Source organism: Oenanthe melanoleuca, chromosome 5 (genome assembly GCF_029582105.1).
Source record: "Oenanthe melanoleuca isolate GR-GAL-2019-014 chromosome 5, OMel1.0, whole genome shotgun sequence".
Taxonomy (NCBI): domain Eukaryota; kingdom Metazoa; phylum Chordata; class Aves; order Passeriformes; family Muscicapidae; genus Oenanthe; species Oenanthe melanoleuca.
In genome coordinates this window covers 13,894,071-13,921,350 of record NC_079339.1, presented here as the reverse complement: position 1 = coordinate 13,921,350, position 27,280 = coordinate 13,894,071, and the positions used below count along the sequence as shown (strand labels likewise).

The following is a 27,280-nucleotide window of genomic DNA, read 5'->3' as shown; positions in this document are numbered from 1 at the left end:
TTAAATGAACACAGCAAGATTGAAATGGTCTTGAATATACAAAAGAAAGATTGAAGAAATCCCCGGGGAATATCTTTTTCTCATCTCTTTACAACTGTCCTTTTTCCTGTCTCCTTCTCAGTGTCAGAAACTTGTCCTTCAAAAGTCTCCCACTGAGGAAAGCAGATTCTTCTGCAGGATGTGAAGGGGAAACATGAGGGAAGGGTGAATGAGAGTTTTGCTTTTCCCCTTGCAGATCAAAGCGGTTCAGCATCTACCAGGATTGCAAGTCAAGCTGTCGAGGACTTTCCATAGGACCCTAACCAACTTTTATTTAAAAACAGTACAAATGTTTATTTGGAAGGACTACAAAAGCTTTCCTGAGAGCTCATTAATAAAGCTTAACTGTCCAGTCTGAGTGTGAGCAGTAGCACACCCTCAGCTGAAAGCTCCTCGTTCCCAAACACTGAGCAACCCAAGGAATGGGAATTAACACAAACACAACCTTACCCTGCTGTGAAGGAGGAGGAGAAAGGGCAATAAATATGTTAGATACCTGCAGGCCAAACTCCCCAGGAAATCAGTGGGAGCTTTACTAGTGGAAGAACAGCATGACCAGACATAAATATGTCTGGAGAGAGGATGCCAAGAAAATATTTTGCACATGTTTGTGTACTGAGGGACCTATGAAGTCTAGTAAGTACAGAGGGCAGGCACTCTAGTACAATGTAACTCTCTGCTGCTTTAGCATAGCTTTCTGTCTGACACTATTTCCCTCTTAGTGCCTACTTAGAAAAAATAAATTTACCAAGTTCTCTGATGATGTAAAAAAGACAGTTCTAATGAGCTTCAAAGAAACATCAGTTTGCGTGTGCAGTGATATTTAGCTGTCTGGACAGATGCTTTTGACAGTCCTTCTGGATCCCTGGATCTTTCCCATCACCTTTTGTTACTCTGTTCAGATCTTCAGGCACCAGACTTTGCCTCTGATATCCAAATGTGGATTCTTTAGGTAAGGGAGAAGTGTAATACCCATTTATCTTACTGAGATACGTGCCTAAGGCAGTCTGTCATTTTAAACAAACTATCTTTTCTTATTACAGATATAGAAGATAATGCAGTTTTTGAAGTTTTTCTTCTTTTTAGAAAGAACTACATTATTAATAAATAAGCATGGAGAAAACTTGAAATTAATTAAAATCAGGCACTATTGTTTTAAAAAGCAACTGTTGACTGTTGCACCTAAAGGCAAATGATCAGTGACTAGGAGCTTTGCTTAATCCAAGTAAGTTAAGAAATAAACAAAATTTGCAGAGTTAGCTGATTTTGCCTGACATACACAAATGCACTTCCAGTCTTCCCTGGCTGTCTACAACGAGATCAGAAGTAATTTAGTATGAGTCAGGTGGAGGTAAAGCAAAACAGTCTAATGTACTTTGCAAACAGTGTCCATCAAAATCCTCCAAGAATGGCTGGATTTGAGTAAATGCTGAGCTTTTCATAGACAGTTCTTAAACATTCTCTGATCTAGCATACCAGACACAGTCCAGAGAATCTTGCTTTATACAGACATGCAGATTTTCATTTCATCTTAATATTCAGAGACTGTATTCCTTTTACTTGCCCAAGTGTAATACTATAATGGTTACGTAAACTGATCCTTACATTGAGATGTTATTTTGACATGCATTTTGGTGCCATACGTAAACATCAAAGGTGTATAATAACCACCCTTAGCACAGGTCCCAGTTCCATTTAGGAGGAGAAAATTTCGTGATTTTTTTTTTTTTTTTTTTTTTGACAAAATGGCAATATGAATTTAGATTTTTTGCACAACTGAATTGCAGTTTGTAACCGACAGTATTGCACTCAATTAGAAGTAGGATAACAGTGGATTTGTTGCCTGACTCTACCAATGATTACCTTAATATACCATTCACTTGTTAATGATGTTATCAATTATTTTACTATAAATTAGCTATTGTGAGCTTCATGTATTTTTGCCATGTCTGTGTTAGGTTACAGGAGCATAAATCAAACTCCCATCTTTTTTTACATCCATAACCATAAAGTATGGCTTTTATTAGGAAATGTTAAGTGTCTTATAATGTCTTCTTAATGGACAGTGTGTGGATGTGTTGATGAGGAAAGCCATCTTCCTTCATGCAAAATATTATTCATGTGGCCTACGTCTCCATAGATACAAGTAAAAGAATCATATTTAGCCCACTAAATATTCAGTGTACTCATATTTATCTAGTTTTAACAATTCTTTAAGGAAAGAACAAGTTAGAGGTAAATCAGGAGTTGAATTCTAACAGGTATGCACAAGTGATTGTGAATAAATGGTACATCATCCACTCAAACACTCCCCCCCAACAAACTCATTTTATAAAAACACCTATTGCTAAATGGAAATACCCTTAGAGATTTTATATCCTGCTAGAATTCCAGCCTGCACATCACAGAGACTCCTAATATTGGTTACAAATTTTTGTCTTTCTCCTAAAATATCATAATGCCTCCAAGCAAAAGGGTGTTTTAACCTCTGTTTCCTTTTAATTGGGACAACATTATCCATTTGGCTTTCGAACCACTTCCCAAAATCTTGAACAAGCACATTACTTTTACTTGAAATGTGTTTTACCAACAGATTCCTGGGTACCAGAGAGATCTGCTATTCAGATCGCCTGCTAACGCTGAGCCTGATTAATGGAAACCAAGCATTTTGAAGGATACCCTGCAGCCTTGCCTTCCCCTTTCCACATTCCTTCGGCAGAAATCAGGGATTGGAAAGCTGCAATACAACAGCATCATCTTTCCATCTTGTGGTAAATATTCTATTATTCCTTTATCCTCCATGCTGTTTAAAGGAATTAATTTTAAATATTAACTCCTTTGTTCAGAGAAGGAGTCTCCAAACGGTATGCAAACAAGAATCTTTAGAAATGCAGCAAGATATAACTCCAGGCTCTGCTCCAGCTTTCCCCATTCATTCAGTTTGCAGACCTGGTGTCTCCCTGCTGGAGATCTCTGCTCAGACCAAGCCTCCGGCAGCTGCTATTCCACCACCCATTCATACACGGCCAGCTCCTCTCTCCCTGCTCCTTGCATTTCCACTGCTCTTTCCTCCTCCATCCATCCGTCCAATTTTCTCCCTAATCTGATCTCACTTCTTTGATCCTTCTCAGGAACACTGATCACCCTCCCCCAACAAAGCACCACTCAACCCTACCAAGGGCTGGCAGCAATTAAGCTGTAACAAAGGTACATTTAAGAGTAAAACCTATGCCAACCAATTTCTTTATGAAGGCACTATCCTCTATCTGTTTCCCTAGTTATCAAATTGACTGTCTTGGGAGTTAATCCTGCTGCTGCTCCTGAAGCAAATGTTTTCAGTTCTTTTGATTTCAGGAGCAGAATCAGGCCCTAATTAATGTAATTATCCTCACAGCATGAGGAGGTGCCTGCTTAAAGGAGTCGGATGACTGTTACACACCATTTTTATCCACACCTATGCTGTGAACTGCACCAGAGTGCATTCCTTTTCCAAAACAACTGCAGGCACCAGGAGGGGAGGAGCTGTCCTTCAGTGGCAGGCAAGAAACCTGTCAAGCACAATGTCCCTTCTACATGAATGAAACCCTTTCCTCTGATTAATATTTTGCATTTCCCACAAGGGAAAAAGACACAGAGTGAGCAGCTGAATTACCCATTTTCAGAGAAGCATGTCCATAAATATTTAACTTGGTATGTAAGAGAAAAGAGAAAGGCACTGACTCCCTTTCCAGTCCAGGCTGAAACTCTCCAAATCCCCTGGTACCGTTGGGACTGCCTGCTCCCATAATTCTTTCTCCATCTCATAAAGGGGAGAGAGCCATTAGCTGGCTGGTAAGAGGGCTGGACAAGGTCTTTACTGGGGGATGTCTGACTGTAAAAATCTGTGTATAGAGAAAAATTACCGGGTGTAATGGACACCATGACTGGGACCCTGCCCCAAGCTGTTCTAGGAGTTTTAGGAGCCTATGAGAAAATAAGGGACTCTGGAAGCCCACATCTGAGTACACAAGCTCAGGCCTTGGTGTCTGCTTGTTCCCCATGCATGGGGCCTGCTTGAGAGGGCAGGTTACATCCCCCATAGACCCCACATGATTTTTGTATGGCCACACACATGGATGCTCTGACAGCAGAGAGAACCCTGGCAATGCTGGGACTCAGGGAGGTTTGAGTGTTTTGATGAGGGTGCTGATTGCATAGCTTACCCTTGCATATCTGGAGGAGTAGGGATCCTCAAAGAGTGCCCAGATGCGGGGCTGCCACCGTCTCCAGAAGCCCCCAGACCTACCATCTGGGGAGTCACTAAGTGCTAGGCGTTTTGTCATCTCCAGCTCATCTTCACCATCGCCAGAGTCCCCGGTGCCATCTATGTCTCCGTCCTCAGCACTGCTATCCAGGGGCGCCCCACCGAAGCTGTCCAGAGCCTCTTCGGCGTCGCGGTGCTGCCGGTAGGTCATCCAGCAGCAGGGCTCCACATCGGTCTCATCGATGCCCCAGAAGGCCAGCTCCTCCTCATACAGGGGCCCGCACACGTCCGCGGGGCAGTGCAGCTTGCCAGTGCGGTAGTAATTCAGGATGTGGGCGAAGACGCCCGGGTGCCGGTCAAAGAAAAACTCATCCGTGCGGGGGTCATAGTCAAAGTGGCTGTGGGCATCGGGCTCAGCGATCCAGGCCAGCCGCGTGCCGGGCAGGGTGCGCAGGGTGCTGCGGTAAGTCTGGTGCCTAGTCCCTCCCACGTTGATCACAATGCGGTCGCTCTCGTCGCCCTGGCCCATCTCGTCTCTTATTAGGCATGTCGCAGACTCATCCAAGCAAGCACGGCAGGCAGCAAGCCCGTCAGGGGACGGCTGCTCGGCGGCAGTCGGTGCCTAAGCCGAGCCGCGCTCCGGGCCCGCGGGGGCGAGCGGCTCCGGCCAGCCCCGCTCCCCCGGGGCCGCTCCGAGGCGATGCCGGTGGCGGTGGCTGCCGGCGCTGCGCCGCCTCCGTCTGGAGTCAGACGCTCGGGGTCCGCGGCAGCTGCAGCCGCGGCGGAGGGGCAGGGGCAGGGGGGGCCATGCTCCGGGAGCGCGGGCGCTGCGGTGCCGGAGGGGGAGGGCCTTTCCCTGGTTGGACGTGGCCAAAAGCACAAGGGAAAAAAAAAAAAAAAAAAAAAAAAAAAAAAAAAAAAAAAAAAAAGGGGAGTGAGGGGGGGAAGAAAAATCACGGCACCGGCGCTGCCCACAGGTGCGCGGGGCTGCGGGGCGCCGCTGCTGGCTGCAGCCCCCGCGGGGAACGCGGGGCCGTGCCCGCGCCTCTGCCGGCGGAGCGGGGCGGGGGGCGCCGCCGGTGCTGAAGGGACAGCGCCGCGCTCCCGCCGCCCGCACGGCAAGCGCTCGACCCGGGCCGGCCGGGCGCAGGGGCGGAGGCGGCGGGACCCGCGGCGCTGCCGCTGCCCCTCCCGCTGCTCCTCCCGCTGCTCCTCCCGCCGCCGCCGCCGCCGCCGCCGCCGAGCCGCTCGGTGCAGCCCGCCCGCCGCCGGGCACCGCCGCGCAGGCGCCGCTCCCGCCCGGGTCCTAGCGCGGGCCGCGCCCCCGCTCCCGCCGCCGCCGCTCCCCAGCGCTGCCGGGACCCGCTGCCCGCCCCGGGACCCCGCGCTGCCCGGACAGCGCCCTCCCGCCGCGCTCACCTGCCCGCAGCAGCGCCCTGGGCTCACCGGGCGGCCCTTGGCAGCCGCGCGTGTCCCGGTGCTGCCCCTCGCTCGGCTCTCAGTGACCCTCTGGAGCACCATTGACACAAGTCACGCTGTGCTCGTCCTGCCTCAACCGGACTGGCTGAAGGGCAGAATTCAAGATCTCCCCAGGTGCAAGTATCTTGCCTCACGAGCAGGGGTACCCAGAGTTGTCCCTTCCTATCCCGTCGCGCTTTTACTTGGTCCCACACACCTACGCCACTTCTCCATCTTTTCCTACTGTTCACTTGTTTTGTTGGTTTTTTTTGTTGTTTTTTTTTTTTTTCCTAACACCTATGTTGGTAGGAAGTTACAATTTGGGTTTTGTGGTTTTTATTGGTTTTTTATTCTCGTTAATTCACAAATAATGATAAAGGAAGTTTCAAAAAACCCCTCATTCCTGTCTTGCAAGGAGCTTGAAGAGCAGGAGGAAGATGGTTGTGTGGAAAGGAAGTAAGAGAGGTATGTGGACCTGTTCTGTATTTTGTTTTATTTGCTGCCAGCGTTTCGGGAGGAATGGGCTTTTGGGAGAGCCTGGAGAGCTGAGCTGTTGTGAATTGACCAGGGAAGGTCATGTCCTGATGAACGGTGGTGAAACATACAATGGAAAGGTACAAGGTTAGGGAATGCTGATGGATTGTACAAGTGCTAGGGGCAGCACGATACTCAACACAAGAGGGCAGAACCAGGGGAATGCAGTCAGGTTGAACTTCAAAGTATGACAGAAATTCAGATGCATGGGAACAGCAGGTGAAGAACAAGTGGAAGGCTGCAATTGGTGTGCTCGGGTTTGTGAGAGGAGGTGTTTGGTCACCTGCAGCTTCCTTGCAAGGAGCGTTACATGGTTGGGATGCAGAGAGGAAAACTTTGCAGTAGCTGTGGTGGTATATTCCAAAGAGGTCTAACCAGCAGATTTGTCTGTGAAAATGGTAGAAGATGGCTCTTTAAGCTGGGGTAGAAGAAAGGCCTGGGACCTGGTGCTGTTTGTGTGTGACTCTTGGGAAAAGGGAGGGAAGACAGTAGGAATGGGAGTATGTTACTCATATCAGCTATGAATGAGAAATGGGAAAGTGAGGCTAAATCAAGGCAACTCTGCACTTCAGCTAGCACAAACTGATGAAAAAGTCTCCAGGAAGAGATGCCAGACAGCAACTTCAGCACTGGGACTGAACAGAGGTAGAAAGGTTGATGACAGAGGGAGAATCTGAGAATCACAAGTACAGAAACACTATCTAAAATCCTTGAGAATTGCCAGCCAGAGGACACAGAGGGAAAAGAGGGCTGTGAACCCAAGCCTGGCATCAAGAAAGGAAAAGAGGATGTTGACTCATTGATAGAAATTATACATGCAAAAATTCTTTTACATCATAGTAAATGCCTATTTTTGATAATAATAGGTTGAGGACCAATGGGAAAGAACTGTAGTGTATTTCCAAGAGTTAATGAAGGCTGCAGAGGGCAGGTGAGCCAGAAAAGATGTTAAGGGCCTGTGAATCCCAGGCTTGTGGGTTCTCCTGGTCACATCCACAGCTGTAAAGATTCTTTCCCAGCTCATTAGCTCCCACCTTCCGTGTTACCTTACCTGCAGTGGATGATTCCTCTTCAGGAATTTCAGGGTTGGGATCTAAGGTGACTGTGGGGATGAAAGGGAGACTGTGGAGCTTCCCTTTCTTGGGTTTCCCTTCTTGTCTGGGGAACTGAAGGAGAGTGGTGCAGGACCTTAGAAGTCTTCTGGGAGTACATGTTAAAAGCCAGAAAGCTTGTTTAAAAAGATTTTTCATGGACTCAGGTGGGGAGGCCATGCTTAAGTGACCTGTGAGGTTTCTTTGAAGTTACTAGAGCTGTAATTGATGAAGAAGCATTGGTAGAAACAGAAGACATGAAAGACATGAAAGACATGAAAGAGGGCCCCAAATCAGAGACTGATAGGCAAGCAGGAGCTTGTGAGATCTGGAGCAAGATAGCTGCTGAAATAGAAGATCTTTTAGAAATATAAATTGGAATGTAAGTTTAGACACTATTTTCATGTGAAAAATGAAAGATAACATAATGTTTGAAGTTTATATTGAAGCTTGAGAGGGAAAGTGTTCAAAAATAATATCTTTATTTAGCAGGGATTATGGCACAAAATAACTCTGTATTAAGGCACAAAGAGTTTGCTTTGCATGGTAGATTATAGCATGATTTGCATTTGTTTAATTAGCCATAGTTGGCAATACTACATAGATAGCTGTTGGTTTGCATGGAATGGAAGTTTTAAGATGGTCTAGCAGCTGCTGTGTCTGAGCAAAGTTTTGCTTTAAACTTGCCATATAGCAATATAAAATTCTAGTTTAATTTAAAAAATAATTTTCCATAATTAGAAATGTTTGGATTATCAAATAATCAAATAAAAAAATCAAATAATCTAATTTTCCAAGTTCCAGTTGGCAGACAAAAGCTTCCTATGGAATTATGATTAATCCCAAACTTGACAGTGGCACTTCTATCCTCCTAATCCCATGAAAAATAACAATATTACAACTGGATTTATTCTAGTTTATGTTGGACATCTTTAAATCTTTAAACATCTGGTTTATATTTGATATCTTCAAAGAGGATTTAATGTGAAGGTAGATGTGTAAGTCCACAAGTTATCTAGCTTTTCTGTGATACTACATGTTGTTTTAAGTTAACTTATTAATTAATCTTTTTAAAGTTTCACATGTTAAAAATAACTAAACCAGCTTTAATACTGCTGTAGGGAGCACAGAGTTGGTAGGTTATCCAAACAGTTCACAGTCTGTTTGGAAAAGGATTATGGTATAGCAGCAGCAGGTGGTGTTATCAGAAAATTTTTAAATGCATTAAAAGCCATTCACCTTGGAAATAATTTTTTTTTCTGATTCTAATAAGTGGTGAGAGATTTTGATGAAATCTATGTTGAGCTTGAGCTGACCAAAATCTGTTATAACTGAGGAAAATAAGCTGTAGAGTTTAGAAAGGGTCTCTCTGAAGGTCTCCCTTGTAGCACACCTACTACTCAGGAGAGTATATGTGCACTTTGAGCAGTCCTGTTGGTCTATCCATAATTTTAGCTGTTCTTCTAACTCAAAAGTTTTAGTAGTGAGAGTGGAAGAATAACTTTCAGCCATATGTATATTTTAGTTTCAAAACTACTGTGTAGCTGAGTTAGAGAGTCTGTTTACTAATTTTGTCCCTGGTGTTAGGTCACCTCACTGTTCTGATGACACAGGAAGAGTAAGTCCTTCTTTCCCCTCTGTCTCTGGTGTACTGGGATCACCTTTGTTGCCCTATACTTCAGCATTCTCAGGGTAATCATATACAAGAAAAAGTAGGTTGTCTTTCAGACAGAAGTCTAAATTCTGTCTACAAAGTAAAAAAAACCCAACAAACTAGCGGGTTCACGTTATTTTTTGTTAATCCTCCTGCTCTCTACTTTAGCTGAAAACTGCAATGATTTCTGTCTAAAAAAAAAAGAGCTTTTCAGTATGGGAGATGGCTGAGCATATATTCCCTAATACTCCTAAATTAGTAACTGATTAACTTGAAGTGAAATTTTAACCTTTTTCTAAAATTTTATTTCATTACCTTAATTATTGTATGAAGATATTTTTCTGCTTACTGAAGAGGCTGGATTGACAGATCCAAATCCCAGTGCTGTGTAGGCACAGAAATGCACATCAGGAAGCTCTGCTGTGTGCTTTGCTGCTTTACTAGTGTATCAAGAGTACTTGATTCTTCACTCCTCTGTAGCCTTTTCCTTCACTGGGGCTTCTAGTGAGGACACAACAATGCTGACAGCTGAAGAAGCTCCCGCTCCTGAAATGTAAGCCTAGCTCTGACTTCATCAGTCAGCTTATCTTCAAAGAAAAAGAATGACCCATTGTAACAATATGAAGAGGAAAAGGAGATGTTGAGAGAACCTGTGACTTTGTGCACAACTATGAATATAACTGGAGAGTACATTCAAAATGTTTTAAAGCTGGAGGAGGCTCAGAGAATTGTTTCTAAGTTATAACCTCAAAAGAAAAGGCAGCCAGGTTTGGAAGATCAGTTTTGCAATGCTTGAATGCTATAATACAGGCTGTGCTCTCTTGTATTGAATTCATGACAACTCAACAGTATTTCAGAGCAGTTCTTTATCAGTTTTAGATTACATCATGCTGTGAATTGCTCTATCTGTTAGTATTGACCCTTGTAAATCATTTGGTTTGAGGTCTTCAAATGGAAAGCTGTGATGCACTTCAGGATGCAATGTACTCATTTTGTCCTTGAAAATCATTTAAAAATGAAGCAGCTGCAATTGCATAGATGTTATTACTTTTCTGAAAGGCTAGATTTACCCCTCTGAATTGTCATTAATTGGATGAAAGCCTTTCATAGAAAGAATGAGAATGGAGAAAAAAAAATTGTGGGTTGGTGCTTGGTGTTGACTGAGGGAGTCATAGAGATGCTGTATGTCTGAAGAGATGTGTAGTCCAAAACCTGATGCAAGGAAGGCATGATGTTTTTAATGAGAGTAACCAGAGCAGCAGAAGTTATGGCTAAATGCTTGTTCCTGCACTTTTATAGCTAGATCTTTAATTCTTAATTATTTCAGTGTTGCTTGAATGTGTACTTCATTCCCATCCATGTTTTCCAGCTGTTGCATGGCTTTGCTTTGAGCTGAGAAGCATTTGCTATGATCTGCCTGATGAGATGCACTTGTTCATCCATTTCTACTGGGCTGACATTTCTGAGTGAAGGTTCTTTTTTGATTTGCTAATTCCTTTGGGATGGAAAAAAGGAAATTTTTCTTTCTGGAAGAAATGGAAGTAATATTGTGACATATTAGAGATCATCTTTGATCTGTACCCACTCCATTAACTAACAGAAACTCCTACCTGAATCATTTGGTTTTGCTGAAATTTTATGGGAGATGGAACTGAGCAGACACAATTATGAAGATGGTGCCCACAAGTAAGGTGAGGTGGTGGAAGTGGTGTTCTGCTGTTGCTGAAGGACTAGGGAGATTTCCAAACTGTCTTGCCTGTAGGGAAAGAGAAGATGGCAGTTTCCTGGCAAAAAGGGCAATAAGCACTGCAAAAATCTGCTGAACTATCTGTCTTACCCCCAGCTTCTTAAATCTGGCATGTAGCTGGCCTGGGTGAGGCACTGTGCTTCTCTTGGACCACGTCCTTGAGTCAAGGCTGTAGTAAAAGTGTCAGGATGAGACATTCCCCAAAATAGAAATGATTGTTCCTCAAGAAATCATGGGGCTAATCACAGCAAAATCTACTTTCAGCATTTGAAATTAGGCATACAGCTAATCTGCTACTCTCTTTCAATGCAGAGCTTTGGAAGGATATAGATTTGTCCCTTGTCTTCTTTGTGCTGATCTAGGTGTGATCCAGCAAAAAACCAGCTGGTGATGAGGAAAATTGAGCTTACACAATTGGAAGTTTTCTGTCAGCACATAACAAAAAAACCCCTTATCTAAACTTGTTACTATGAGCTGAGCTCAGTCATCCTGAGAGCTCCAAATCTGCATTGCCAAAAGCTCACACAGGTTGGAACATTTTAACTCCTGCCATGTCCTACAGCTAGAGTTTCAGAAAGGGCCAGGGACTCAGCTTTATTTTATTTGTTGATTTGTTTTGGGGAGTCCTAGAAGGTCCTTGACTTTCTCAGACTGGCCCAGTTTGTTTTTCTGCAAACAAAACTCTACTAATGCTGTCATTATGTTTTTAAGATCTCAGCCAATTTGCAGGTGCATGAACATAGCAACAGACACAAACACATAGATACAGACATATGTATTTCACAACTACTATATACAGAATACAGAACAGGAGGTGCTAGTCTTTTCTTGAAAAAGGCATGCAGCTCCCAGTGCTGCAAGTGTATCTTTTTCATTTAATCACCAAAAAAAATAAGAAAAAATGGAGTCTGTTTCTGACTGAGGACTAGGGAATGTGCTCCATTTTATAAAATGTATGTACTTGCCCATCAGCTGACTATTTCTCTAATACCACAAATTAATTAGAACATTTCTTATCCTTTTTTTATATTTTTAGCTGAAATGAGAACTTTATTTTTGTTGAATGATTCACTTTTCACAGCTGCTATTACTTCTTCAGCCTACTCTGAGTTCACAACAGTAACTGAAATGTCCTCGGACAAACAGATGGGAAAATGGCCTGTAAGTCTTTATTGTTATAAACGATTTGTAAAACTTTAAATGTTGAAGTGTAAGAGTAGTTTAAATAAATCTCAACAATGCTGACTCAAAGGTTTAAAGCATTGCTTAAATCCCTTGATTAACCCAGCTTCTCAATATTTGACATGAATCAATAACTCTGAGATGTCTTTTCTGTTCTCTAGCTCTGTAAATATTTACACAGCCAGTCCCATGAAATATGACATTTAATCCTGTTGAAGTAATTATTTGAATGCTGCATATGAAGAGATATAAAGTATAATAGTTCCAGTGATGCTAGTTAAATAATTGGCACTAAGGATGAAATCTGCTGCATTTCTTTTGTCAAGAGCCAGGATTTATACAATGTTAATGTGAATGAATGGAAAGCAAAATCTGCTTTCTGTCCCAAATCTTGGACCAGCTGCTGGGAACGCAGGTTTCTTTATCTTGTCTCATGCCTGGGCCTGGGCCTTAGCATTAACAGCAGTTAAATGTTCCAGTTAAATGTTCCAGTTTTTTGTTCCAGTTAAATGAAGTGTTGAGAGCTAGAAAAAAGGCAATAGGGAAGGGATGGCACCTCTATTAGCTTGTCCTCTGCCTTTCCCTGCTGGGACATACTATAACAAATGCTCTCTGCACTCCAGGAAGCAGGAACATGCTCTACCCAGAGTTTCCAGGACCTGGGGAAGACTTCTGTAGGAATCCTGGAGCAATAGGACAATACCAACCCTCCAGACTGTGGCTGGAATTCCTGGTAAGATTTGCAGCAAGTTTGTATTTACATGATTTAGTTTGAGGCACAGTGATATGCTTGTTCCTGTGACGCTGCACTTTTAGTCATTGTTTACTGATTCAGTCTGATTCATCTGTGGATTCTGCCAGGTTTTGCAGTTGTGGTCTTTGCCTCTAGGTAGTCCAGCAGTAGAAGGAATTGGGCAATAATGAGGAAACAGAGAAAGGTGACAGTGGGACAAGATATTCAGAGCTGACCTGCAAGAAATCAGAGTTGGGTCTTCCTTGAGAAATGCTTCATTATTACAAAAAAAATTGGACCTTTCTGCTCTTCTATGATGGATTCTCATCCTAAGAGGGCCTACAATAGCATGTTTATTGGCTTTCCTATGAAGCAATGAGAAAAAAAGCAGTGCCCAGTTAAGTCTATAATAAAGACCTTTTTCCAAGTTGAAAATTTTCCAACTGTAAAAAAAAATTCAATAGATTTCTACAGGTTCTTCTGAAATTGTTCTCCAGCTTATCCTGCCAGTTAAAAAGTGGAGGAAATGAAAGAAGAAGCCCTCATTATATGGAAAGGTGTTCCTGCAGAAGTGCTGAAGTGGTGCTGTTCTTGTGTGGCACAGCATAATCCAAGCAGACAGGTGCATGCTGAAGAGGACAGTGCACAGAAAAGGTGACAGGGGAAGTCAGTGAAATTACTCTCAGTTTTCCTGAGTTTATGCTTATAAAGTCTTTAGGAGGTATATTGACCAACATATACAAATATGTCTAATTCTGGTCAGGGCAAAATCCAGATGATTGCATTTGTGTTACTAATGGAATCTTCTTCAGCTTTGTTTCCATATTCTGTTGTATTGTTGTATTCTCTTGTTGACTATTTCTCCCCTCCCAACCCTAGGCTGAATAGAATGCTGCTTATGTTTAGGGATGTGCTTTCAGGTACTTTGGCACTGAAAAAAAAGAAAGAAAAAAAAAGATGTTTCTGAACAAAAGTTTGCATTTTTTGGTACACCTGAAAGTTTTGAAGGCCCAAGAGTTTTGGGGGGATTTGGTCCAGTTGGAAATCAGGCTGGTTAAGAAAAAATTAAAATCTTTTGCTTACTCTGGCCAATTAATGTTAATGTGTAGATATCATGTTAACAAGTACATAAAATATCAGGGGGATCAAATTAAGATAGGAGCCTTAATGTGCATAGACATTTGCTCAGTGAGCCAAAGTTCCTAAAGCCTCAGCTGTGAGTCTGGCAACATAAACACTGATGTCTAAAATAGAAAATGTTATTTTTTATTTTTTTCCTCTTTCTCCATTGTGTGTTTTACCACAAAACCAAACAAAAAAAAAGGTCAGAGGTAATGGTCATGGAGTGCTTGAAGGGCATCTGCCTTCTCTCATCACAAAGTGAATGTATGTCAGACACTGTTAGCTGCACAACATACATGCAGGAATCACTGTGTGATTCAGCTGTGGGGACTAAGTGATCTGATCAATCTCTTCTGTATCTCTTGTTCCTAATAATTATTTGTACTTAAAAGGAGGAATAACATTTTGGCATCCACATTTGAGGAATAGTTGGTTTGGGGTTTCCTTTCCCCCTTTCCCCCTTGGATGCACAGCAGAACTCGGAATTCTTATGGCAAAAAAAGGCCAGAGTGCAGATGAGGTGAGATGACAGATTTGGGTAAAACATGAGCAGCCAGCTCACAACAAGCGAGTTCATTGCGTGACAATCTTCCTTCTCTTCCCTAGGGACCGAGCAGAGTGGTTCAAGAAGGAGCAGATGGGAACAGCTGCCAACAGATGAATGTTGGAATGGATTCAAGCCACACTACTTGCTGGAACGTGAGAGTTTGTGGTGGCCTGGGCTTTCCCAACCACACATATCTAAGGTTTGGAACCAGGCAGCTGTCAGTCAGTTCTTATTTATGAGGACCAGAAAAAAACCCCACTGTTGTCCTGTGGTGTGGGGAATCTTTCGAGCTGTGGTTGCAGATAGCACTAAAGATAAAAGAACCCTGCTAAGATATTTTTCATGAGTGTGTTTATTTCACAGTCCATTCACTCAAAATGGTTTTTCTCTTGACCTTGAGCTGAGATTGAACAGGTGGGTAAAAGACAAATTTAGGAAGGCCAGTGACGCAATGCTGACACTTTTATGTCTTTTTGAATAATTTCAAGCATACCATGAAGAATAATAAATGGCAAAAGCTAAAGTGTCTTGGCAAACAAACAAACAGAATAGCACCCTGTGATATTTTTACCTTTGTTTCCCCTTACCACACACAGCTTTTACTCCCACAGAGCTTGAAATACTAACCCAGCATGTTAATTTATTTCTTCCAGAGTTGCCCTGACCATTGCATTTAACATCTCTCTTGGAAGTACTTCAAACCAAGTGGCTGGCTCCATCTCTAGCTTTGTTAATTAGGCACATTACTTGGTTGCCTTTTTTCATATCGCTTAATGTAATTGGCATTTGTGAAGCTTTTGAAAGGAATGTTTGGGACTACATTTTGTGCAGCTGGCTTTCAACTGCAAGCTGTTTCAAGTGTGTGGTTCTGTAGAGGACAGCCTTTTAGAGCCTAGAGCACGTGTGCTTAGCACATACCATGCTTCCTTTCCAAAGGGAACAAAGGGATGGAAGTGTGGCCTGTCCCATACAAAAAAAAAACAACATGTGTGACACATGAACCCCCTTGCATACATTTGTATTTCTATTAGATTTGTAATGAGAGCATTATGGATGAAGAACAGGTTTCCTTTTACAAGCTGTTGTATAAATTTTTTGCTCTGTGATGATCTTCATCCTGAACTTTAGGTCTCATTAGGGATGCCTTGCCATATAGACACAAAACCCTGTAGTTTTTCATAAAAGTGCATCTTTCAGCATCCAAACTCAACCCATGAGTTGGTACTTGCTGTAATAATCCCAACAGATAAGGGTACTAATACTGTGTCAACTGCCAGCAAGAATGATGAATTTGCACTGGATAGGAATTTGGTTCATTGATTTCAGTTGTTGCCGTGTGAAATGATACGCTCTACCTGAGCTGAAAAAGAGTTAGATGTGAGAGTTTAGGGGGAGAAAAAGGAATGTATGCACTAAAAAAACCCAACAAACCAACAAAAAGCCAAAGTCCTGTTTTTCATGGAAAGGCTGCCCTCCGGTGGCCTGGAGAAAAGCCTACACACTGCTTGTTGGTTCAATAATGTACTTGCACACTGCAGCAAGCAGCAGCTCCCAAATGTGGATTATCTAGGCTCCCACCTCAGGAAACCCATAGGTGCCATAAAAACAACTGAAAAAATTCAGAACGAAATGCTATTGCTTTATTTGGTTTAGGATTCAGAAATAGAGCATCAATGTGAAAAAAAGGATTGGTATGTGGCCAAAGTATAAAATGAAGCATAGAGTGGTTGGGGTTGGAAATTACCTTAAAGATCATCTCGTTCCAGCCCCTCTGCTATGGAAAGGGACATCTCTCACTGGACCAGAGCTCCATGCAATTTCTAGGGATGGAGTACCCAACAGTTTCTCTGTGGGCAACCTGGTCCAGTGCCTTGCCACTCGCATAGTAAAGAATTTTTTCCTAATATCTAATCTAAACCTACTGTCAGTTTGAAGCCATTCCCCTTTGTCCTGTCTCTACATCCTCTTTTAAATAGTCTTTTTTCATCTTTCTTGTATTTTCCCTTCAGGTACTGGAAGGCCACCCTGAAGCCTTCTCTTTTCCAGGCTAAACAATCCCAGTTCTCTCAGCCTTTCCATCCCTCTGATCATCTTGGTGGCCTCCTCTGGACTTGCTCCAACAGGTCAATATCCCTTCTTTGCTGAGGACTCAGAGCTGGATGCACAGCTCCATGTGGGATCTCACCAGAGCAGAGTAAAGGGGAAAATCACCTCCCTTGGTCCAGTGGCCAAGATTTGTGTCCTGCTGAGGGACTTTGTCACCAGACAGTCTCATTGTGATCCTGCTGTCACCTGCAGTTCCTGTGCATCTTCCCCACCTGCCCTCTTGGCAAGCAGCCTGTCTCCCCCAGGACCACTGCTGTCAGCACAATGCCTTCAAAGACCTTCCATTTTCTCCCTCCTTTTGTCTTTATTTTTCACTTACAAGGAAAAAGAGAGTGATGCCCCAAAATTTGTCTAGCAATAAAAAAGCCAAAACCCAGCCAACCATACTATCCTTACAGTTTTTTCTCTCTGTTTCTGTAGAAGGTTCTTGGTAGGGAAGAAATTGTTTTCTCCAATGTATTTTTCTTTATATTCCTAGTGTATGGGCCTCCAGGGGGTGTCTGAAGGCTGATTTTTTTTTTTTTTTTCTGTTTCTGCACCAACAAACCTTACATCATGGAAACATGATAAAACAGAACATGGAATTCACCAAGCAATGATTTCAGGAAGAAATGCAGTTTAAATTTTTCCCAGCAGATGTGGCTGTTGGACCAGAAAAGGCTCAAGGTCAGTTCAAGTGGGTTAGGGAGGACTGTGGAGATTGGGTGACCCCCTTTTATTGCCATGGATATGCAGCAGTAGATGGCAACTGTGCTGAAACACAGACTTCTAAGTGAATCTGACTCCCAACAAAAAAAAAAAACAACACACCAACCAAAATTGCAACCTCCCTCAATCACATGATTAAGTGGGTTACTGTCTGTTAGAGTTTTTAGTAAATTTTTAATAAATAGTTACAGTATTTGCCTTGGTTTTGATAAGTGTGAGGTTATTCATTGAGTATTACATAAAATGGCACACTTGCTGATGTTGCTAAGATGCCTGTAGTAAAAGTTGGTGTAGTTGGTGGTGTAGAAAGAAAATGTGAGTTGAGTGCCATGTTGACTGTATTATTGGGAAACCCCTGAAGTTTTCTATCACCCCATGGTTACAGGGTAGCTCAGTTTGCACCATTAACTTACAATGTTAAGGTCTTTATTCAGAAGTGTCTGTGTATGGAAAATGTAGGTTTCTGGGTCCACAGGGAAATTTCTGGGTTCCTTGTACTGGCCCAAGTGGCTCTATGTCAGACATGTTCCTAATTCCTGCTGGGTCCTGGGAGGGAAAGGACAATCTGACTGCTCTTCTGTATTATGCTAGGGACCATCCCCTCCCTCGTTAGCCCTGAAATGTGAAATATTGAAAGGTCTCCACTTAATGACATTCCCAGTTGTGCAGTTCAAAAAGGAGCATGCTGCATCCATCAAGGAGAGGGGGTCATGGCTGTTCAACAGTTTTACTAGAAAACCAAGGATTTGAAAGGCTGAGGGAGGGCAAGCTGATAGTAAATAGTGCTTAATGAGGTACTTGGATGTGCCTCCCAAGATGATCTCCAGGTCGTGCTGTCAGAGATTTGCACTCTGACTCTGCACAGCCCTTTTTACCTACTGCCTGTGAAGCCAAGATTGCCACATGCAAGTTATGTGAAATGACCTTCATGCCATCTCCTGCTATCCCAGGCTCCGTGTCAGCCACTCATTTAGGAACGGCTGGAGGCTTTCAGCACTGCTGTGGGGGCAGTTTCTGGTTTGTACTTTCCAGATCAGGTGAGCACTAAAGCCTGGCAGCTCGTTCAGAGGGGTGTGCTCAGGGGGATCGGCACATCTGAAAGTGTTGTGACAGAAATGGGTCAGTGACCAGAGCACGAGTATGGGTCACAGCAGGGAGTTTGTCCTGGCTTTGCACTGCTGCATGAACACTATCCCAGACAGCATTATGTGCACTACTCTGAAAATATTCCTACTGATTTCAAGGAAATTTTTAACAAAAAGGAAATATTAATTAATTCACTCGTTAAAATTCATGAGGTATCAGGTACAAATGTTTCCTCGTCTGTTTTGGATGTAGTTCTCCTGAAGATAGTAGTTTTGGCCCTTTGCACACTTTGAACCTTTCAAATATCCCTGCAAAATGAAAACTGTTTTTCTGTCCACTTTCAAGGTTTTTTTTTTTATAGGGTCTATCTTGAGTTGAAAATGACAAGTCATTTTAGAAGAGCAGCATCTGGTATAAAGCAACTGCCAATTTAATATTTCTTTAATATATTTGGAGACAGATAATAAAATCTTTTTAAAGGGAAAAAATATACCAGGAACAGTTCATATATCTTACCTAAAATTGAATGTTCCATATGGGAAATACTTCTGTAGCAGTATTGCTGTGATAATGCAGGAAATGGTGCTTAAGATTGTTATTTGAAAACCCAGCAATTTTATTGCACTTTGTTGTGAAATATTGAAAGTAGGAAAAAGATCCTCTTCATTCTCATACTTGCAAATGATCTGATGAAATGTAAATTGGAGCATGTAGTATATGTAAGTGAGGTATAAATTTATTCCTCTTTTTCCATAGCAGTGGCTTGAGTGAGACCAGTAATATTGGATTTGTCATGCAGCACTTTCTTAAGCTACCAAATCAAAGCAAACGTTCCTAATTTGTGCATTTTTTGTTATATTCAAAGACAGCTACTTTCCTTTATTTGTTTGTGTCTGTATGACTTTCCCTTTGGAGGCAGTGTTCCTCAGGAAACATCATACAGAACTGGATCCTGTGTGATATAAACTTTCCATCAGTGTTTGTTCAGAGCCCATGTGGGAGTGTTTCTGTAGACCAAGGCAGGCTGCACTTTGTCTTGGAGGATCAACCCTAAATGACTAAATTCATCTTCAGGAGCCCAATTGAAGAACCAAAGTTTGTAAATGTTGGATCAGATTTGCATATGCTCCTTGGCTGTGTCAGAACTAGACTAAAACTCTGAATCCAAATATTACTAGCTTCAAAATATTTCCCTATAGACTGGGATATATTTCTATCAGTTACATGCTGTCCTCTTGATGCACAGAGCTTTGTTTTAAATATATTTATTACCTTAGAAATAAACAGGAAGAAATGGCATAGGGGAACAATTTTCCTTATCTAAGTAAAAAAATAAATATATCTGTAACCTAAACATATGTTTATCAGTACTGATGCCCTTTGGCCTTACTCCAGTGAACTTTTCTCACTGACATCAACGGGAGAAAGATGGGCTCTGCATTGGAAACTTATGAATATTTTTTCTTCATCATCCATCCATCTATTTTGGGATGTGCTAAATGCCTGTTCTCTGTTGTAACATTAACATCAGTATGTGGAAACTCGGGTGGCTAAAATAAATCAGTGAAATGCAATATACATGACTTCACATGGAACTGCGTGTACATTGTTGAGCACAAGAAGTGCCCTGTGCCCGCTCTGCCAGGCCAGCCCTACAGCCAGGTACCCCATTGTGTCCCTCAGAAGTGGGGTGCAAGCAAGGCAGGCATGAGCTGCGTGCTGCCAGCATGGCCAGAGCCTCTGAGCTCTGCCAAAATTCCTGAGCTGCCAAAGTACTTTTTGGTTGCCATTTAACGGCAGTAAAATTAGTACTTTTACCAGCCTCAAATTATTGGGATTAAAAGATCTTTAGTATTTCACAAAAACATTTTTTTTTATCTTTTGCACTGTAGGCTCGATTGTTTGCTGAAGACAATGAAAATAATATTGATCATGTGTGAAGTCCTGGTTTGTGAGGCAACTGTCTCTCCTTAGTTTTTACAAGTGACACAGGCTTCTAACTAACCTGGGGCATTTTTCCAGCCTTAGTAGAGACCCTCCGGATTCATGTTAGTATGAATTAGCACATTCTCAAATTAGTTTGATTTTTATTTTTAATGGAAAAATGAAAGGGGTAAGCTCAATCTTTATGGGCTGGAGTGTTTTCTGTGTTTTCCCACAGGGAAATCAACTGGAGACCTTTACAAAGTTGGACTTTGAAGATGCTGAGTGGTCAGTCCTGCCTCGGAGTCTACTCTGATCCATGGGAGCCTGGTCTGCTCCACAGAATGGTCCCATGCCTTGCACTGGTTTATCATCCATCATGACCACAAGCTGATGGATGAGGGAAGAATACCCATGGCTGCTACCATCCCTGCCCCTCTGGCTTCAGATAAATCACCAAGCTTGGAGCATGACTGCCCCAAGAAGAAGGAGAAGCAACTGCATTGCTCTACTCAACTCATGGCAGCTTGTTCCTCTCCTCTCCACAGAACATTGATCTTCAAGGCCATACATGATTAAAGGAGTGGGAGACATTCCCTGGAATTAGCTGTTCCCTCTTTCTTTTTCCTGCTTAAGAGGTAAGAGCTGCACAAACTCCCTCTATAATAGCCACCTAACAGAGAATACAATGACTAGTCTGCCATCGAAGTATTTAGGGATGATGACAATACCTAGATTGGTTTTCAGTGTATTTTTTGTTTTTATTTTACTGAGATGTTTATACAAAATCTGTAAATCATAGGGATGTGATAAGGAACAGGTTGTAGTTACTGATTGTAGCCCTGATTGTTACTTTCCAATGACAACCAGCTCAGGGCTTAACATTTTTCAGTTGCACAGCCAGCTTTCAAGGTTACATATAGATACTGAATGAAACAGAGCCCACTGGTTATTTTTAGAGAGGCTCTAAACAAGAAGTAAATCCCTGGAGCAGTGCTGCCAGAGATGCATAAAGTTCAAATCCAAATTAAAACTTCCTATCTTTGGCCTAAATTCCAACTTGAACTTGAGGAAAACTGTGATCTGTAACTTGAACTTTACAACAAAATTAGTTTCTAATACCTGAGAATACATGAACTTGGTACAAACACTTGAAAAATAGAACTTGAATGAAAAATGAGAACATTTGTCCAAAAATGTAGTGCCTATTCTTGTTAGATAGTGTTGTATGACTTCAAGTTTCAGTAGGTACACTGGAATTTGGAGTCTAATTTTTTGTGATTCTTAGTTTCAACACATCCTGGTAAGACCAAATCCTACAATGTAATTGTAAATTTTGGGGCAGGAGGAGAAACATGCTTATTTACTGATCCCTCTAATAATGATCTGTGATGCTTAGTTTAGCAGTAGGTTTAGTAATAGGTTTAATAATGACCACAACAGAATATGAAGAAAAGAGACCCCTTATCAGCAGCATAATTATGCAAAGTAGTGCAACTGAAGCATGTTCTTGATTTCTTTGCTGAATCAGAGCCTGTATCTTCTTCCTGCCAAGGCAGATATCTAATACCACTCCTAAATGCACTAGTAATTCTAGAAGCCCTAATGAAAGTCAAGATAACACCACAGATTTTATAAATAAGGGTCTTTATTTAGAATAGTGTCGAAAACATTCTTGGCAACCACATCGTATAAATATATAAAGTTAAAGTTTGACACAACAAACCAAGCAATATTAAATATTTTTTAATTTTCCCCTTTTGTTTAAAGTTTTGGGGTTTTTTTCTTTTTTTTTTTTTTTTAATTTATTTATTTTGCTTTTTTTTTTTTTTTTTTTTTTTTTGGAAAGCAACTCTTATTTACAATTATACAAAAGTTTTATAAAAAATGGTCCACAACCTTATTTTGGCCAGAACAGGAGTAATAGGAAGGATCTATCATGCCACTGCTGCTGTAGACTTCTATTTTCCTCCACATTCAAAAGCCAACTTCCTATTCTCCACAGCCCAGACTAAACATTGGCCATTTCATGGTGTACAATTTTATCTCTAGACATATTAAATAACTTTAGGTTAACAACCAATAAATAACTATGTGTATTTTGAAGTGATACAGGTTTGCAAAGTTATATAGTTGAAGGAATTTTCAGTGATATTTTAAAACTGGAACATGTCTTAAGAAGTCTTTTCAACCTTAGAAGGCAGGTCCTGAATGAGGCCAAACAGAGCAAATTGGTTTTGGTGCAGTCCAGCTGGAGGGGTCCTTAAAGCACTTGGTAAATGGGGTTGCTGCTGCTGTTATCCTGGGGAAGAGGGGTGCAGTTGGTAGGAGAAGGAATTTGGGCTCCACCATCACTCAGACTCACTCCTTCTGCAGGGGAACAGGGACTCCCTTCAGCAACAGTTTCCACTGGAGGCAGTATAGGGCATGTGGAATTATCCGTGGAAATCCTCTCTACAATGCTTGAGAGGCAATCGAGACTGGAAACAACAGAACTCTTCCCATGCTTTGGATCTAAAAAACAAACACAAAGGCACTTGGATTATCCAGTGGGTACTTAAATCAGTGGGCAGCACACGTTTGTGAGCATGTGAGGACTCACAGGAAACAAACATTGGTGAAGGACACCAATTATCAGAAAACAGATTGTAATTTCAAAATGGAAGAGAGGCCAGCTGTGTGCTGCTGTGGGGACAGGGAGGATCCAGGGCTTCACTGTGTCCAGAGAAAGGGAATAACAGATTTGAAATCAATCATAAATTACTCAAATTTGGATCAATGATAGAGTAAAAAGTCTTCATGTAGAATATGGTTAAATGCTGAAATTAGTTGCAGAGAATAACATACTTCTGTCCAACTGTTAGATTTGCAAATGAGGAAATACAACTATAACACATGCCTGTATTTGCAAATATACCTGGAGGAAATCCAGCACCTCTAGCAGCAGCAGTGGCTCGCTGGCTGGACAGGGAGCAGGCACAGCAAAGCTGCTGCACTGCCTGCCTCTTTCTCAGTGTTTCACACTGCTATTAGGGCACATACTCACCATTTGGGGACTCTGAGTAGTAGCTGCTGTCATAGCTGTTCCTTCTTCGAGAGCTGCAAGGAGGCCCACTGTACTCCATCTGTGAAGGAGAGAAATCTCAGTGACCTCACACTCTTACCCAAATCCCAGTAACCATCTCATTTCATATTTCAGGCTCTGGTCTGTGCCATGATTCCAATCCTGTGGATTCTTTGAGAAAGGAAGAACGTAACTTGGTTGAAGGGGATCCACCCCAGAATATTTTATGTGGCACAGCTGTTCCACAGGAAAGTTACCACTATTGCACCAAATGCTGCAGCTTCACAGATTAGATGAGGCTTTCCAGCATTCTGATCAGATACAGCCCTTCATGTATCTTTAGTTTTCAACAGGGACACTGAAAGTGGAATTATGTATTTTTAATTTAGTTTTTGAAGATTTTTCTAAACATGAATTCCTCTTTAAAAGCCTTTATCTACCTTGTCCCTTTGTATTTCCTCAAGTTTCTTTTCCCATTTCCATTTGGTATAGAAAATGCTCTGGAACACTGACTAATATATTTGTTTCCAATACTTTAATCCACAATAAAATTCCTCTATTAAAGGAGGCTGTATCTTGAAGAGGAATCATTTGTGTAAATCTCTCCAATCTGTTGAGTATCTCATAATCACAGATACTCAACCTAGTAACGATTATCCCCACCAGAGCACAAAAATCTCTGGTCTGAAAGTGCAGTTTATGGCCAGAGAGCTGTCCTGGACTCTGGTCACCATGTTCCACCAGCCCAGAGTCAGACCAGAGGCTGAACCTACAGCCCCAGCCAGAAGATGTGGGGATGAGACACCCCTCTGGCAACACCCTTCTTCTCCCATGCCCATAACTTACAAACAGGACTGAAAGCCTGGATTCTCCTTCCTATTGCTTGTAAATATCTATGGAGGGGATGAAGTGAGTGAGAAGGGAAATAGAGAATCTTTTTCTTAAGGGTGAAGAAAAACAATTCTTGTAGCTTAGACCCTCCTCCTGTTGTCATGGTGAATGGCACACAGCAAAACCGAGACTCTTACCAATTCCCGTGTAACTACCATGTCCTAAGGGGCCCTTGCTCTCTGCTGTTCTTAGAGGATTCAAAGGTAATGATACAGCAGAACATGGAAACAGAAATGCCTCAGGAGCTACGGAAGCACAGGCAGTGCCCCAGGTAGCTTCCCAAAGTCCTCCCCCAGCAGCTTTGCCCTGGCTCCTCCAGGACGTGGGGAACCTGCCTAACTTCTTATCCCAGGGAAGAAATGTGTAAGGGATTCTTCTTTCCCAGAGATCCTGCCATGTGGGGACCCCACCTCCCCTCGTTGCGGGTGCTCAAGGCTTGAGGAAGGACTTTGTCTTCTGCCTGGGGAGGTACCGAAGGCAGCTGCTATAGCAAGGGCAGGAAGAGGCGACTCGCCCTGCTCAGCTTTGGACCAACAGCGCCCAGGGCACCTCGGCGGCAGGGAGTCCTCCCTGGGGCACTCACCATGCCATCGGAGCAGTTGGAGCGGGGGCTGGAGGCGTCCGATTCCCCGCTGTAGTGCTCCAGCACCGGGTAATAAGCGTCCTCCTGCTCCCGCAGCAGGGCCTGCAGGCTCTCGATGTAGCGGATGGCGTTGCGCAGGATCTCCACCTTGGGCAGGCGCTGGTTGGGGTTGGTGGAGGTGCAGCGCTTGAGGGTCTCGAAGGCCTCGTTGACCTTGCTGAGCCGCCGGCGCTCCCTCATGGTGGCGGCCTTGCGGCGGTCGGCGTTGGTGGTCTTCCTCTTGCACGCCTTGCAGGCCCACAGCAGGCAGCGGCCGGCCTGGTGGTGCCCGCTGGGCGCCCGGACGTGCTCCTCCTCGTGCCCGTGGTGGTGCCCGTGGTGGTGCGGGTGCTCCTCGGGCTTCAGCAGGCCCCCGACGTGCACCAGCCGCGGGTCCAGGTCCTCGAAGAAGTGCATGTCCGACGTGTTGAAGCACGGGTCATCGTAGAAGTCATCGGCGGCTGTGAAGGAGCAGAGGGAGCCCTCCGTCATCTCCATGGGGCCCAGTAAGTCCATGGGGGCGGCAGAGGGGACAGCGGCCGGGCCGGAGGGACAGCGAGGGGCTCAGAACGGAGCGGCCTTCGGCCGGGCTGCTCTGCGGCCGGGCGGGTGCGCACAGCCGAGACCCTCGCAGCCTCTCCCAGGCGAGGCCACCAGCGCTGGCTGCTGCCCCGACCCCCTCCCCAGCCGCGCCGGTCCGGGAGCGCCACTCGGGGCCGTATTTATGGCCGAGCCCCCCGGTGCGGCGGGTCGGGACGGGGCGGGTCGGGGGGCGCGGCCGGGGCGGCGGGGGGGGCGCGGTGTCCCTCTGGGGCAGGGGCAGCGGCGGCCCGGGTGCGCGCAGGGCTGGCTGCATTTCCCCCGGCTTTTTTTCCTTTCTCAGCGGCCCGCCCCGCCGCCGCGCCGCGGAGAGCAGCCGCCCCGATGCCCCACAGTGCCGGGTGCCGCCGCCGCTCGCCCCGCTGTCCCCGCACGCACCGGTGGCGGCTCCGCCGGCTCCTCACGGGGAACGAGCCGCCAGCCCCTGGACAGGTCTGTCCGCGGCCACACGGGTAACTACTGCGGGGGCGTTCGTGGGGACGGGCTCCAGGGGACACCGCGGGCAGCCGGGATAGTGCGGGTAGAGGGGAAGCGGGGACACGGCGGGGACACGGCGGGGACACGGCGGGAGGTGCGGGACGGGCCGGTGGCGGCCACCCGGTGGCGCTGCGGACCTGTCCCAACGGGAAGCGCTGCCTTCCTTCCCTCGGGAATCCCTGCGAGCGCCGGCACTCCGGGTTCCTCTTCCAGCTCTGTTCACCTTCACTCGGAAACCTCTGGAGAGACGGATCTCACTCCGTGGCGTTTTGCTGCGGTTGGATGGCCCGCGCGATAAGGATTTATTTCTAGGAGTGGAGAGTTTGGAGCTTGGGGAAATGCGTTTTAGGAACGTCTCTCAAGGGTGCCAGAGTTTTTGCTCTGGTTTTTTGAGTATCATTTGAGATGGGAAATTAGGTTCTTCGCAGAGGAATTCAGTAATTGAGCTATCACTGACTTAATGATCAAAAATAGTAGTGCATATATTTAATGTCCCACAAGCTAAAATTAATTTCTGTACTGCAGTTATAAACGTTGGCGAAAGACAGAAGATTTATTTAAAGATAAAACTTGTATGTGTTGGACTCTGTAGAAGTTAATTCTTTCACTTTACCCAAAGCTGAAAAGCAATATGTCCTAAGGAGGGAGATCAGCTACTGACTACCCTTACACTTAGAAATGTAACTCCCAGCTGTTTCTGAGAGGCAGAGTGGCAAATTTGTGGAGACACTTCAATGTTATTACAGACATTCTTTGATCCAGAAGGAATAAAGATATTTGGTTCTAAATCTTTATTGAACAGCTAATGAAGTAAAAATAATTTGTATTCAAAACAGTGCAAGATATACAATATGTAAAATAAGTTTAAATGAGAAAGAGTATTATGCTGTAACAACTGAATATGTAAAAAGGGATATCAAGGCTTGGTGCTGGCAGTGACCTGTTGAAGATTTAAATTCTCTCCAGACTTGGCTTAATTTTTGGAAAAAGGCAATTTTACCTAATATTTAGGCAGTTATTGTAACCTGTACTGCCTCTCTGTGTTCCTAGCTTATATGTGACCCCAGGAAAAGATACTCAGGGACTTGAGTGAGTAGGCATTACCTTGGGCAGAGTGGTAAAAACCTAGGGCTTGGACAAGCACTACAGGGAGTTTGCCAATAATTGCCCATGAATGTAGCTCAAGTGCATAAATTCCTCCAAGTGAAAAGGTCAGGAGAAGGCTGTGACCACACAGTGAATTCCACACAGGGAATTTCACTGGGCCTCCAGTGAAAATGCCATTGAGGACACCTTTCTTTGGGTTTGGACATGCTGATCTTCAGAGTCTCATCCAATCTAACAATTCTGAGTCTGATTCCCTGCTGCTGCCACTGCTAACATCCACTTTCCAGTGGAATTCCCAAAGACAGGTTTGTTCAGAAGGATGTTGCCACATACAATGAGGCCTGAA

General features: G+C 43.8%; 2 protein-coding genes across 4 annotated transcripts in view; both read right to left on the bottom strand.

Moving 5' to 3' along the window:
* KCNC1 (potassium voltage-gated channel subfamily C member 1) overlaps positions 1-5,023 on the bottom strand; it is a 121,009-nt gene extending 115,986 nt beyond the window's left edge. For 2 of the 3 annotated variants that reach the window (XM_056493483.1, XM_056493482.1), the window contains exon 1: positions 4,242-4,880. In XM_056493483.1, coding sequence (XP_056349458.1) covers positions 4,242-4,811 — 570 coding nt within the window. In that variant the 5' untranslated portion in view covers positions 4,812-4,880. Of the gene's footprint in view, positions 1-4,241 lie in introns of all 3 variants that reach the window. The other variant, XM_056493480.1, reaches the window with a different exon arrangement.
* A 16,958-nt stretch (positions 5,024-21,981) lies between these two features.
* On the bottom strand, positions 21,982-25,449 carry MYOD1 (myogenic differentiation 1). The gene is made up of 3 exons (XM_056493647.1): positions 24,712-25,449; positions 23,220-23,298; positions 21,982-22,687 (listed from the first exon to the last, which is right to left on the bottom strand). Exons 1-3 carry the CDS (start codon positions 25,264-25,266, stop codon positions 22,437-22,439), a joined length of 885 nt encoding a protein of 294 aa, XP_056349622.1. The 5' UTR covers positions 25,267-25,449; the 3' UTR covers positions 21,982-22,436.
* Positions 25,450-27,280: the final 1,831 nt, after the last annotated feature.

Excerpts from the sequence above, each read along its gene's own strand:
- MYOD1 (XM_056493647.1), bottom strand. The coding sequence starts at position 25,266 with ATGGACTTACTGGGCCCCATGGAGATGACGGAGGGCTCCCTCTGCTCC. Across the intron at positions 23,299-24,711 it reads CCAACTGCTCCGATGGCATG|ATGGAGTACAGTGGGCCTCC; the intron begins GTGAGTGCCCCA and ends TCTCCTTCACAG. Across the intron at positions 22,688-23,219 it reads CTACTCAGAGTCCCCAAATG|ATCCAAAGCATGGGAAGAGT; the intron begins GTGAGTATGTGC and ends TTTGTTTTTTAG.